At 36.5% G+C, this 13,638-nt stretch overlaps 1 protein-coding gene across 1 annotated transcript in view; it reads right to left on the minus strand.

The window, feature by feature from the left end:
• Window positions 1–4,292: 4,292 nt before the first annotated feature.
• LOC134288730 (peptide-N(4)-(N-acetyl-beta-glucosaminyl)asparagine amidase-like) overlaps window positions 4,293–13,638 on the minus strand; it is a 33,766-nt gene continuing 24,420 nt past the window's right edge. The window contains exons 2-3 of the mRNA XM_062854488.1: window positions 4,554–5,455; window positions 4,293–4,489 (exon numbers count right to left, since the gene is read on the minus strand). Coding sequence (XP_062710472.1) covers window positions 4,332–4,489; window positions 4,554–5,455 — 1,060 coding nt within the window. The 3' untranslated portion in view covers window positions 4,293–4,331. The remainder of the gene's footprint in view (window positions 4,490–4,553; window positions 5,456–13,638) is intronic.

Consider the following 13,638-nt stretch of genomic DNA (forward strand, 5'->3'; position numbering starts at 1 on the left):
TGAATAAATTTGTTCGAGCTAGAACGTCTGTCTGCGGATACGCTATCATAGTAGGGTAGGTAATCAAAAGTTGAACCAAATTGCGGCTTCCGGAAGTAGCGCAAATTTTGAGTGATTTTTTCTCCCACATGGAAATAATTTACTATGGCAAAATCTTATGTACATGAAAGCCACGGGTATAAGCTTTCTGTTAAGTGGTAAAAAGTTTGTATTTGCACCGAATTTCATTGAAAAATTCGATTATTCATCAACAATGATTTTAATCTTAATTTGAACCATCGTAATCATAATTTGAACCAATTTTAATCTTAATTTGAACTACTGGCGGCAGCAGCTCGAGCAACTCAAAAAACAGCCAATTCCATGCTAAACATTTTAAAATCACATGAATCTGCTAATTCTCATACCTATTTTTCATTAGGCAGTGAAATCTCAACTCAGAACGTTCGAAATTCTTTAGGAATTTGGAAACTAAATTTGAAATTTTTCATCCCCCAAGAGTAAACAAAACAACCACTAGCGCAGTCTGCAGGCCAACACTGGAAGCTCGCCCCCGTTTACTAGTTCAAATTTAGATTACAAATGGTTCAACTTAAGATAACATTCTCCAAGTAAGAATTACTTACCGTCAAATGGGGTAACTTGCAACACTTTTCGACTTTGAAGCAATATCATTAAAAATCTAAACATTTGTAACATTCTGTAAAGCATCGTGTACGCTAATTACCCCGAGTAGAATACTATGCAGCACTTTATTTACCAAAATACGTTGCCACCTAATCAGGATGTGCAAAATATATGCATGTTGCAAGTTTCCCCATCTGTGGGGTAACTTGCAACACAGAACATGAGGCTAAGTTAGCTATCATTAAACAGCGATAACATTCCAGTGCTTAGTCGTTTTGTAAATTTGTGATGTTCTGCATGAAAAAAAAATCAATTGAAAAGATGTACACTAATCAATTGACATATATTTTTTTCTTGAAAGGGTTGATTTGATAGTTATTGCAAACGAGAGTATATCGTTTCACAACAGGTCTCACGTCCTTCAAATATAAAATATATAGGGATCTCGTGACTCGTTACAAAATGAGACATCTTCAAGTAGTTTTCAGTTTGAAGCGGCGTTTGGCGATTTCAGCTAAAATAACATGATTAAAACACACCTGTTCAACTTTGTATATTGATTGATTTGTCTTTATTAAAGAGACTTTCAGCCCTCGGGGTCACTTTGTACATATTAAAGTCGCTAATTTGGGTATTCATCTGAAAAAAAAACAGTCTTGGTTCAGAAATGATGTGGGTGAAAGCGTCCATAAACTAAATTAAACTATTAACAACACGAAACATGAATTAACCTTCAAAATATGGTATATCCTAACAACGTGACCTTTACACGTGCTAAAAATGTCAAAAACGAGTTGTCATTTGAAAATGAGCGCATTATAAAATCAATAAATGATCAGTTTCGGTTATTTCTGTCAAAAATATCGTGAAATGAAAATAAATAATAGAAGGTTTTGTCAAATTCAACTGTTGCAAGTTACCCCACAGTGGTTGTTGAATATGATGATGATTTTTTACATTACTTAGTCGATAAGTTTATCAAACTTTTTTCGTTGAGCTAAGCTTACTATTAAATACCCTAACTGCAAGCAAGGTCATCAGACTTATCGCGCTTATAAGCGAATATATATAGCGAATATAGTTAATATATGAAAATCGTGCTTCACCTCTCCCCTATGGTATACCATAGGGGAGAGGTGAAGCACGATTTTCATACTTGTTTTTATAGCATAAATTGAGCAAACCGTTTTAACAGTGTAGCTAAACCATAAACAAAGAAACAAAACTAATTTTTCCACTAAATCGACCTTTGGTACACATAATCTCTATAACTGAAATAGAAGGGCACACCAGTTTTCATTATTATTAGAAAACACTTCGCATTCAGTTTATGTCACCATGTTGCAAGTTACACCGCTGTTGCAAGTAACCCCGTTTGACGGTAAATTTGATAATTTTATAACAAATAATGCGGAATATTATTCGGTTAGTCGATTCTACATAAATAAACTTTCATTTGACGTGTTCACATATTGCGTGTGATACAATGCATGAGCTATACGAGTGCACCGAAAATGTGCTTTCTCTGGGGGGAAATAGGTGAAATCACAGTGATTTTTTAATTGCCTGTTTTCCATGACAAAAACGTTTTTTTCAATGCTTTTGAAGCCCATGCTATCAGGGTACACACTTAATTTGGAATACCGTGTTCGGTAAATCTTTGACGAAAATAGAACAGCTGAATACAGCTATACTGCATTGTTTACCTTTTGCACCCGGTTTTGACAGTTGGTGTACTGAGCCTCAGTAAATTCGATGTTCTATTTTCGTCAAAAAAGTGCTGAACAGGCAATTCAGGATTGAGTGTGTATATTACGGAAAGCTGTTCAACATCTTTTTCGGGACAATATTTGCCTAAAAAGTACGTTGTTTTAATGAATTTCGAAATGGTTCAAATTAAGATTACGATTTGACTAGTTCAAAGTTTGATTTCTTACCCTACAACGAAGAAATCGTTTTCTGTGGTTGTGAAATACGATGTTTCGTATGCAGAAAAACCACGCACACATTTGCTTGCATCCTGCCTAGACGAAGACAACTGTAAACAATCATTTTATAGACGGGAATAAGGGATTGATTCGATATATAGAGCAGTTATTGCTGCATTCTGCAGCAGTGGAATCCAACTTTGAACTGCAACAGAGCTTTTTGGAATGTGAATTGAAGGTTGATTCTATAGGTAAATCTGGCGATGCGAAACTTGAACGCGATGCTTTGGTGCGGTTCGTTATATGCAAAATTAGAAACGTGAAATTTTTCTTGATTTTTCGATTTCCAGTGCTATAGGGACTGATTATTGATAGTCTACATCTTTTTTCCATCTGATAAGCCATTGGAAAAAGTAAGTTAGAATATATATAATTATTGGCTATTTTTCGTCTGATATGACGGGAATTAGCACATATGACGAGGTAGATTTCTTCCCTACGTAAAAATCACAAGAGAAATCTGCAAAAAAATGTGAGCAATGTCAACAAAATTCTTCCAGAAGCACGACTAGGAATTCTTTCCTACTTAGCTGTATGTTGCCACGGATTGAATAAATAATACGAGGGTATTCAGTAGACTGGGTCAACAAAGTCGATTTTTCAGAACAAAGCTTTTTCAATTCCTTTTAGCGTCCAAAACAACTGTGCAAAATTTGGGAGTGATTAGTTGCTTCTCCGTATTCCGCATTGCGATTGAAATTTGTATGGAATTTAGTATGGAAAAACGTGTTTCTTGCATTTTTCTCATAAATAAAATTTTTTCGTCTAAAACAATCTAATCAATGACGTTAAAGTATAGCCTAGGATATGTCGAAAAACTTTGCCGAAGACTTCAAAGTGATCCGACACTTGTGAAAAAAGTTATAACATACAGATTGCCCGGTGGTGCTTAACGTTTAACATGTAAAGGAATAACATCCATAATAAAATCTCAATTTTTGGCCTAAGTTACCAGGCGAATAACTTTTTTTCACAAGCGTCGGACCACTTTGCAGTCTTCGGCAAAGTACGTTTTCCCATACTAACTTCCATACAAATTTCAATCGCAATGCGGAATACGGGGACGCGATCAATCGTTCCCAAATTTTGCACAGTTGTTTTGGACGCTAATATAGATTGAAAAAACTTTGTTCCGGGTGGATACGATCAAATTTGAAGTTTCTCCATACAACGTTGACCCACTCTAATTCAGTTGCATCAAACACTTCACCAAAAATGTATCGCCCATTTTTTTTCGTTTCTTTAGTTTGAAGTCTGTCGGATGTTTCTCAGGAATGGGCGTGGTTTACGCTGTTCAAGTGAAGGAGCATCTCATTTAAACTTTATATCGGCGATTCCCAAAGCTGTCATGATGACTGTCTCAACTTTTATCACGATTTCCAGGGATGTCATCGTTTGAATCAAATGGGGAAGTACCTTTTTTTCAGCGCAAATATGTTTATATTCTTCGATCACAAATAAAAATACCCCTCTCTCCGTTTCTGAACGACTAGAAAACGTTCGAGTCAACAAAGCTCCGATATAAAATTCGAAAATATTGTACGTATATAACCTATAAATTGCTTCTGCGAAAGTCTTATATTAAAGCGGTACGCTACAATAATGGATAACTAAAATGGTTTCGTACTAAAACTGGAATAAAGTTCATTTGATAAAACTACTAGGAAAAGTCATAGCTACATTGATTATATGTTTACTTCATGCTCTAACTAAAACTTACATGAATTGCACATTTACCTCAAATGGATAGCCCTCGTCATATTTTCCCTGGCGAAAAATTTGCGAATGCTGCCACATCTGGCCACCACTGAGCTTCACCTGGATTGTGAACTTTCCCAGTCCCACCAGACTCTGCGGCGACGGTAACACCGTTCCTGTTAAGTAAATCGAAAGTTACGATTAGTTATAGATTTGAGAAGCTATCTAAAGCTGTCTCACCATCTTCCTTCAAATATTGAACGTCGATTTTGGCTCCCTCATACGTCTGTGTTCCGATCCTGACTTGAATGTCCTTCACCCGCATGCCCTGTATGGAGAAATCAAACTTCCAACTAACAGTGCCCGCAGCAGTGCCTTCGGTTCTGGCCAGATAAACCATCTTCCAGTCGTGTTCCTCCTTACGGAAGACGTTTTCGCTCGTATATTGGCGACTCTTCCAATCCTTAGTGGTCTCCGTTATTACCGGTCCCATTGGGCCCTTTAGGAATCGTTCATAGGTATCCTTGGCACAAGAATACCTCACGTTGAACTGTTTCGTTCTGATCTCCTGTTCGCTTGGAATGAAAATATAGAAAGTGTTCAGCTTCTGCTCTCCTCTCTGGAGCCGCCATTCTAAACTCCCAGAGCTTCTACCCTCCAACTCCGCTTGTGTGGGAGGTCGATTGCAGAGCAATTCCAGGCATTCCTCCACCGTCCGTTTGCGTAGGAACTTCAATCTAGGCCCGGAAACTTCTTCCCTTCGCTTGGCTCGCAGCTTCAAAATCGTGTCAAGCAATTCCTTCTCCGAGCAACTCTTCCTGTTCTTAATAACAACCGCATGCTGGTTGGAGTACCTCCAGGTAACATCCTGGACGTCCTCCCGCGAAAAGGCAAACACATACGTCATTTCCTTTTTCCAGCCGTGTTCGTACATCAGCGGCGAATCGATGGCATTTTCGCACGGATCGACGTGAATCCAGCGACGCTTCCGCGCCGAATACACCTCGGTCCACACGTGATCCCCGGTCGAGAAGACGAACCGAGCCTCGTACCCGAGAGCTCGACACAGAAAGGTGAAACAGTTGGCCCATTCACCGCAACGGCCACAGCGAGTGTGCAGCAGTTTCTCCACGTCGTTGTACCTGTGGAATTCGAATGGGAAGTAACGATCGTTTAGCTAGCCCAATTTATGTTTCATTTTAAGGTACACAATTCAATTTGGTATCTCTATAACTCGCAGAGGAATTATGCAGGCAGCTCGTTTGATACAACCTAATGTTTTGAATACCTGAACGCCTAAACCAAATACTCTTTATTTCAACAAATACTCTTTATTGTAGATAGAGAGTATTTGTCTGAACGATGACCAATCGCATCCGTTGGCCCTTGATATTTTAATGCAAAACCTGAATCCCCGTGACAGCTATGAAGATTATAGGGGTTTATTTAACATTATTAGGAAGGTGCCCATCTTATCTTACATTTCTTATCTTTCGGGACTATAAAGAATCCTTTTAAGAATTCTGAGGGAAATCTGTGAAATCCTTTTCGGGGTTCTGGGAGAATCGCCCTAATGATTTTGGCAGAATCTCTTTCAAAATTTTGGAAGACATCCTATCAGGATGGGGTAATCCTTCTTAGGATTCTAGATCTCTCTCAGGGTTTTATGGGAGTATTACTCTGGAGGAATTAGTGTAGAGATTCTGGGGAAATCCCCCTCTGAATTCTAGGGGAAATCATCTCAGAATCCTGTAAGAATGTCTCTCAGGATTCTGGGAAAATTGCTCTTATAATTTTGGGAGGCACCCTTTAGGATTCTAGTGGAATTCCTCTTAAGATGCTGGATGAATCTTTCTTAGGGTTATGAGGGAATCCGTCTCACAATTCCGGAGAAATCTTTCTCAGGGTGCTAAGGAAGTTTCTCTCAAGACTTTGAGAGAACCTCTTTAAAAATTCTAGGGGAATCACTACCAGGATTCTGGGAAAATTCCGGATGAATCCATCTTAAGATTCTAAGGAAATTCTTCTAAAATTTCTGAGAGACTCTTTCTCAGGAGTCTGGGTAATCCTTCTCAGAATTTTGATGGAATGCCCCTTAAGGTCAGAACCGGGTCCCCTGATTCAGGGGGCCTCCAAATCAGGGAAGGATTTCAACACTAGTTTGACTTAAGTTCTTTAAATAGAGAAAGTTTCCTATAAGTACAAGTTCAATACTTCGCAGATCTGCTGTTAGCAATCAGAATTCAATTTTACGAATTCAGTACCGATATGAAAGTGAAGTTCATGAGTATTATGTAAACGTCCCTGATGTCCTGACCAGAGATGCCAGATATACAGATTTTTCTGTATTATACAGATTTTTAGAGGTTGATACAGACAGGATACAGAGTACAGAAAAAATACAGATTTTATGACCTTGATACAGATTTTTCCTCCACATTTTTTTTCCTCATACATTCATGCAAGATGGAGAATAAAGTAATAAAAATTATTGAGAGTACAAACCCATTAAATTATCTATGTTTTTCATATTTGACCTCAATTTTCATAACAGGAAATTTTTCTCTGGATTTGAATTTAATAAAACAAATATTACGAAACATAAAACGTCCTAGATATGTAATAAGCATACGTTAAGGGCGATTTTTTATGTTTTTATCACGTTGAAATCCTAATCTTGTAATATAAAACTTTTTAACCTTCGCTCAAAATGAAGTTTTTAGCAAGTTTTCATAGATTACACAAGTTTACAAAATAAAACGAAAGTCGTGAACTTCTGTCAACGACCAAAATTTTTGAAGCACAATTTAGTGCTGATTTCAAAACCGGCATTCAAAAAATTTAAAGTAGAACAGTTTTTGAAATTTAGCTTAATATCGAGTTTTACAACTTTTTAAAATGTGTAATTTACTAAAATTCAAATATATTGCGTTTTGTTCAACCAATTTTAAATCTTTTTTCATCAATTGATAGTTGAATACAATACCATTCGATCATCTGAATACAGGTTTTGCGTCAGATTGATGAAATTCAAGATATTGGCGAGCTTTAGGGACGATCTTCTTAAATTTTGGCCAAATTCTCAATTTTTTTTGAAGAAATGTATTTTTTTCAATAATAAAAACCCAACTTAAAAATTCTTTCTCGACGTTTAGTTGACATATCATATATAGGCGAGTTACAGTAAAAATTTCAGCTCAATCGAAGCATTGATTACGGAGAATCAGATGTTTGAAGTGAGCGACTTTGCTTAAAAATAGAACAAAAATCGATTTCAAATCATCAACCTTGTATGGAAAGTCGAATAAAAATCCGCTCTACTGTAATTTTTTTCCTTCGCGTTTTCGAACTCAGAGCATGATTCTACACAAAAAATGATCATCAGCTTACCGAGTTCAAAAATGCTGTAAACTAGTGTTATGTTAGTATAAGAATAATCAAATAAACTACAGTGTATCAAACAATTGTCCGTACAGCAAATTTTTTGTCAAAATAATTTTTCATTCAAATGTTAATAACTTTTTTATGCGTCAATCAAAAACGCTGAAATTTTGACCAATCATGAATCATATATTAAAGCTCCATTAATAAAATTTTGAGCGAGATCGAATAAGTTTTCTGAAAGTTATAGAACTTTTAGTAAAACTTATAAGACTTTTGAACACATTTTTATATCTCAATATGTACTCGATGATTTTTTTTTCAATTTTATTTTGTGTTACATCTTAGACCTAAAGGCATTCATATGCAGCCATGTTTGGGGTTTTATATTCACTACAAAAAAATGTGAAAAATGTGCGTATGTAGTTGACGATGTTTTAAAATTTACCATATTTTGCACATATTATCTGCCAAACGTTTTCCACCAATAAAAGTGCATTAACTGAACGAAAAATACATAGGACCTACTCTTCATATGTAGTTTAGTAGGTCCTGTATAAAAATATATCATTAGGAGAATTTAAAAGAGTTGAAAACACTTGGCACTTTTATTGATCGAAATATGATAATTTTCCAAGTGACACTCTGAACATTAGGTTGTCCCAAAATTGCACAAGGTCAAAAAGCTTGGGGGCTCACCCTGCAAATGATAGCTAAGGGTGTTAGAAACAAACTTTTGTATGACGGCAACTTTCAGATATGACGTTTAGAGGTCGCCCCGGCGAGATTTTTGAAAAATGGCCATTTTTCATAATAAATTTCATACAAATATTTTTTATCGTACAAAAGTTGACAATACCCACTATTTTTATAGTTTTTGCAGCTTGATATGGATCCAAACTTCTTGGGAAAAATAATTTACGACATGTTTTGCAGGTAACTTTTTGATACTGATTTTTTGTATTTACTAAAATTTGTCATTTTTTGATATACTGTGCATTTTACCCATCATAAAAAGTATCTGAACCTTATGCTAATTTAAAACAATTTCCATAGAAAGATCGGAAATTTTATGAGGAAAAACTTTGCCGAAGACAGCATGGCGTTTTTTCTATCCGTTTTAGAGTTATTCACAATTTGCTTTTTGGTGAAATTTGCATTTTTAGGTATTTTTCTGAAAATGTCACATGAGAACTTCCCAACACATACAAAGTAAAACATCACGTATGCTCAACAAGTTTTTGTCCTGATTGTGTTATGGAATTATGGTGACATCATTGATTGATTTTGATTTTTTGTTATTCAATCCCTCCATATAGAAATTAACTAGCAAAGATTAAAAAAAAACTAGTCCTATTGACAAGTTTCGTACTGCCTATTGATTTTTTAAAGATATTCTCCACAAAATGTTAAATATATTTTTGCGTTTATCTTACTTTTCTGTGGATATTCTCAATTATTTTTCTACACGAAGACGTATGAGTCCTGGACCAGTGAAACAGCCCAAGAAACAGTGGCAAAGTGAATAAAGGCGAAAACGTTGCTCCATACCAAATTCAAATCGCGATTACGAACATCTCACGTAAGAATACCAATATGTATACCAATTCAAAACACATGCTCTGTTTTTTTAGAATTCAAGACATTCTAAAAAACATAGCATGTGTTTTTTTGACATTTACTGATTTGAACTATCTTATCAACACCGAAAATAAGATACACCGAGGCAAATTGAAACGGGTGGAATGAGATGAACCAGTGAGTTAACGTAATGTTATTCAATGTTAGATCAATTTGATTACCATAACACATACACGGCATACAATAAGACAAGGTAGGCTATTATTGGTAAACAACAGTTTTGGACATAATCAAGTGTTGTCATTTTTATCGTCCTAAATGTTGATCAAAATGATAGGCACTACTTGAACGTTTTATTCATGTCTTTGGACGATTAGAACAACATCATTGAACAATAAAATCGGCATGTTTTGCGGAATGTATCACCTTCTAAATGGTATAGAAAATGTGCCGTTTGATTGTGTATTATGCTCGTATAAACTATTGTCAGTACATAACCGTTAAAAATGCCATGGCCTACTGAGGCATCTCAAAATGGTACCTAATGATAAAGTTTCTCGCTAGTAGGTACCTTTCTGTATCAATCAAAACAAAAACTTGTTGAGTATACGTGATTTTTTACTTTGTATGAGTTTTTGGGAGGGCCCATATAGCCGAGGCGGTAAACGCACGGGTATTCAGCATGACCATGCTGAGGGTGACGGGTTCGATTCCCGGTCGGTCCAGGATCTTTTCGTAAAGGAAATTTCCTTGACTTCCTTGGGCATAGAGTATCTTCGTGCCTGCCACACGATATACACATGCAAAATGGTCATTGGCAGAGGAAGCTCTCAGTTAATAACTGTGGAAGTGCTCATACAACACTAAGCTGAGAAGCAGGCTTTGTCCCAGTGAGGACGTTACGCCAAGAAGAGGAGAGGAGGAGTTTTTGGGCAGTATTTTTTTTAAATACCTAAAAATCCCAATTTCACTAAATAGTAAATCGTGAATAACTCTAAAACGGATAGAAAAAACGCAATGCTGTCTTCGGCAAAGTTTTTCCTCATAAAATATCCGATCTTTTTATGGAAACTGTTTTAAATTAGCATTAAGTTCAGATACGTTTTATGATGGGTAAAAGGCACAGTATATCAAAAAATGACAAATTTTAGTAAATTCAAAAATTCATAATCAAAAAGTTACCTGCAAAACATGTCGTAAATTATTTTTCCCAAGTAGTTTGGATCCATATCAAGCTGCAAAAAATATAAAAATAGTGGGTATTGCCAATTTTTGTACGGTAAAAAATATTTGTATGAAATTTATTATGAAAAATGGCCATTTTTCAAAAATCTCGCCGGGGCGACCTCTAAACGACATTTCTGAAAGTTGCCGTCATACAAAAGTTTGTTTCTAATAACCCTAGCTATCATTTGCAGGGTGAGCCCCCAAGCTTTTTGACCATGTGCAATTTATGGGACAACCTACTGAACATATACAGATTTTTCATATTTTTTGTAGTGAATATAAAACCTTAAACGAAGCTGCATATGGAAGCCTTAGGTATAAGCTGTAACACGAAAAATATTTGAAAAGTTTCATCAAGTACATATTGAGACATAATGTTTCAAAAATTTATTCAAAAATTATAGAAGTTTTACTAAAAGTTATATAACTTTCAGAAAACTAATTCGATCTCGCGCAAAATATTACCAATGGAGCTTTAATATATGGGTTATATTTGGTCAAAATTTCAGCGGTTTTGATTGACGTATAAAGAAGTTATAATCATTCAAATGAAAAATTATTTTGGACAAAAAATTGCTGTACGGACATTTGTTTGATACACTGTATATCTTTGCGTATTCTTTTTTATGTTTATTGTTGTTTGCTTGATAATTTGCAAGAGTCGCGAATTTCTAGTGAAATATGAAGATGTAAGCAAAATTTAAGCTTTAGTAGGGTGGGGCGGGGCAAGATGGGTCACGGGGCAAGATGGGTCAGTGCCATTTTTGGGCGCATTACTCATGTTTTGTTTAGATTAATAATTTTGTTAGATGACCAGCATGAATATACAAAAGTTTGGGGCATTGATTGAAAAATTATTCACTCTCATTGGAAATAAAAAATAAAATGGTTTTTAGCCATTTTTCTTATGCGATACATTCCATATAATCTCCATATAAACGGCCGCGGGGCAAGATGGGTCACCTTCAATTTTGAACGTATTTTTGGAGCATTCAAAAGTTATTTATTTTTTATTACAAGACTATCTCATAAATGACTTCAATCAAGCGGAATGAACACTCAAAATTATAACATAAAATTATGATAATTTTTTAGTGAAAACATCGATTTTCAAGACGCCTTAGGACCACTCAAATCGTAAAGTTTTTTATATTCCAAATAAATCTATTAAATGTTTACTAGTAGCTCTTGTTTATTCAGTATGGATACGGAGCATATATGAATGCGGAACAAATCTTATATTTTGACGTTTTTCGTTGAGAAAATATGAATTACTTAAAAGGTGACCCATCTTGCCCCGCACTTTTTTCACGGTGCAAAATCGATCACTTTTTAAAACTGCTCGTTTAACATCATATTTTGTATTTAATGAACTTTTTATCGACTTTTAGCATAGCTAACTAGTGTATTAAAGAGTAGCGGACGAATACAAACCAATACGATTTGTATTTACAAAGTTATGGTGATCCATCCTTATGCGACCCATCTTGTCCCGCCCCACCCTACATGAAAAACGAAATAAAAGTTGTCTTGAAGGTAAGAAGTTCCCGAAAAGCCCTATGCAAAAAGGTCTAACCCCACATTTGACAACGCAGGAGGAACGTGTCAGCCATCATCCGGTTAGAGGATCGGGGTCGGCAAGATTGACCGCACACGACGGCGTAGTCAGCGAGTCCGGACCGAGCCACACACACCGCGAATTCACGGAGGAAAAACGGGTGTCCGGGCAGCGACCTGAATACGGGTAGGACGATCTGCACCATTGCGAACTGGCAACCCACATCTTTCCGAAGCGCTGATTCCTTGGCCTGCACGTATCCATAGGGTGAGTAGAAGTGCAAGAAGCCGACATACGAGTTCATAATCATGCTTCGATAATCCTTAGAACGCTCCGGCTCTTGGTCACTCAACGGAATCGATCGGATCACCCTGTTATCCGTGCGCGGTGCCAAACGCTTCGCTTCAACTGAACCGTCTCGAGAAAAGGCCTTTCATAGAAAGTAAGTCTAATTGCTGCAACAAAACGATCTGGGGCTAACACGGGCGGATTTCCGCAGGGCCTTTTCTTTTGTCTTTTGGACTTTCGCAGACAGTACTCCGACGGGTAAGCTGCCGACAAGTAAACACTCGCCAAGATTGAGTGGCCACCACCTGACGCGTCCGGAAAAGCCGGTGTGCAGCGCAGCGAGATGCGATCTGTGGAGGGTTGTCGTCGTCCAAACTAAGAGCCGTCCGATCGTCGGGAATGGCCCATGTCAGCATCAGCCGGTCCGTGAGTAGCAAGTTAAGCAAAACAATGTTTTAGTATTAAGAAAGAAACCAGTTAGGCAGAATAGGGTCAGTGCAGGAATCTGATTGAATACATGGCTTGGTTATGAAACCGTAATCTGATCATTAGTTGGCGTTTGATTTTGTGCTAGCCGAGACGACTGTAAGCCATTTCTTCTGCTTAGGTCGAAACTCCACAACAGAGATATTAACGAAAGAGAGGGAAACCAAAGAGAGCCTCTCTTCTGCAGATTGGACCTTTAGAAATGTTTGGCCTGAAATATGTAAATCAGCTTTGAAACTGAAGTGAACAAGCCTGGAGCTGAAAATCTCATAAAAATGACAAAAAATGTAATTCACCGCTAACTCTTGCATTGTCGTTATGAAAAAATCGCAGCCAAAAATCACACGTTATAATGTTATAATGTATTGTTTTCTAATGCCTTTTTCAAAAATAACACTTTTCTGAACAATCTCTAGACAAATGTACAGAATATTGAAAGGATTATTTCTTTTTAAAACAACACCAAATTATAAAATCCAAATGGGTTTCTATACATTCAGAATATGTAGTTTGTAATAAATAAAGATTATTAGGTCGGGAGTTGCATTAAAGCTTTCGAAAGAAATCACAACATATTCTAATACAGATAAACAACCTCATGAGTTGATATTCATCAACTCGATATCGACTCATACAGGTATTTTTTTCATTATGTACTAAAAAAACAGGACACCACAAACGAAACAGAAATTTCGGCACAACTTGGGCAGTAATAAAGCAAATGGAACTAATTTTAGCATGTAGAAGTTTTTTAAGGCAAGACATATTTCTGTGATAATGTGAGACCTCCCCCGCCCAATCTGG

Source organism: Aedes albopictus, chromosome 2 (genome assembly GCF_035046485.1).
Source record: "Aedes albopictus strain Foshan chromosome 2, AalbF5, whole genome shotgun sequence".
Taxonomy (NCBI): domain Eukaryota; kingdom Metazoa; phylum Arthropoda; class Insecta; order Diptera; family Culicidae; genus Aedes; species Aedes albopictus.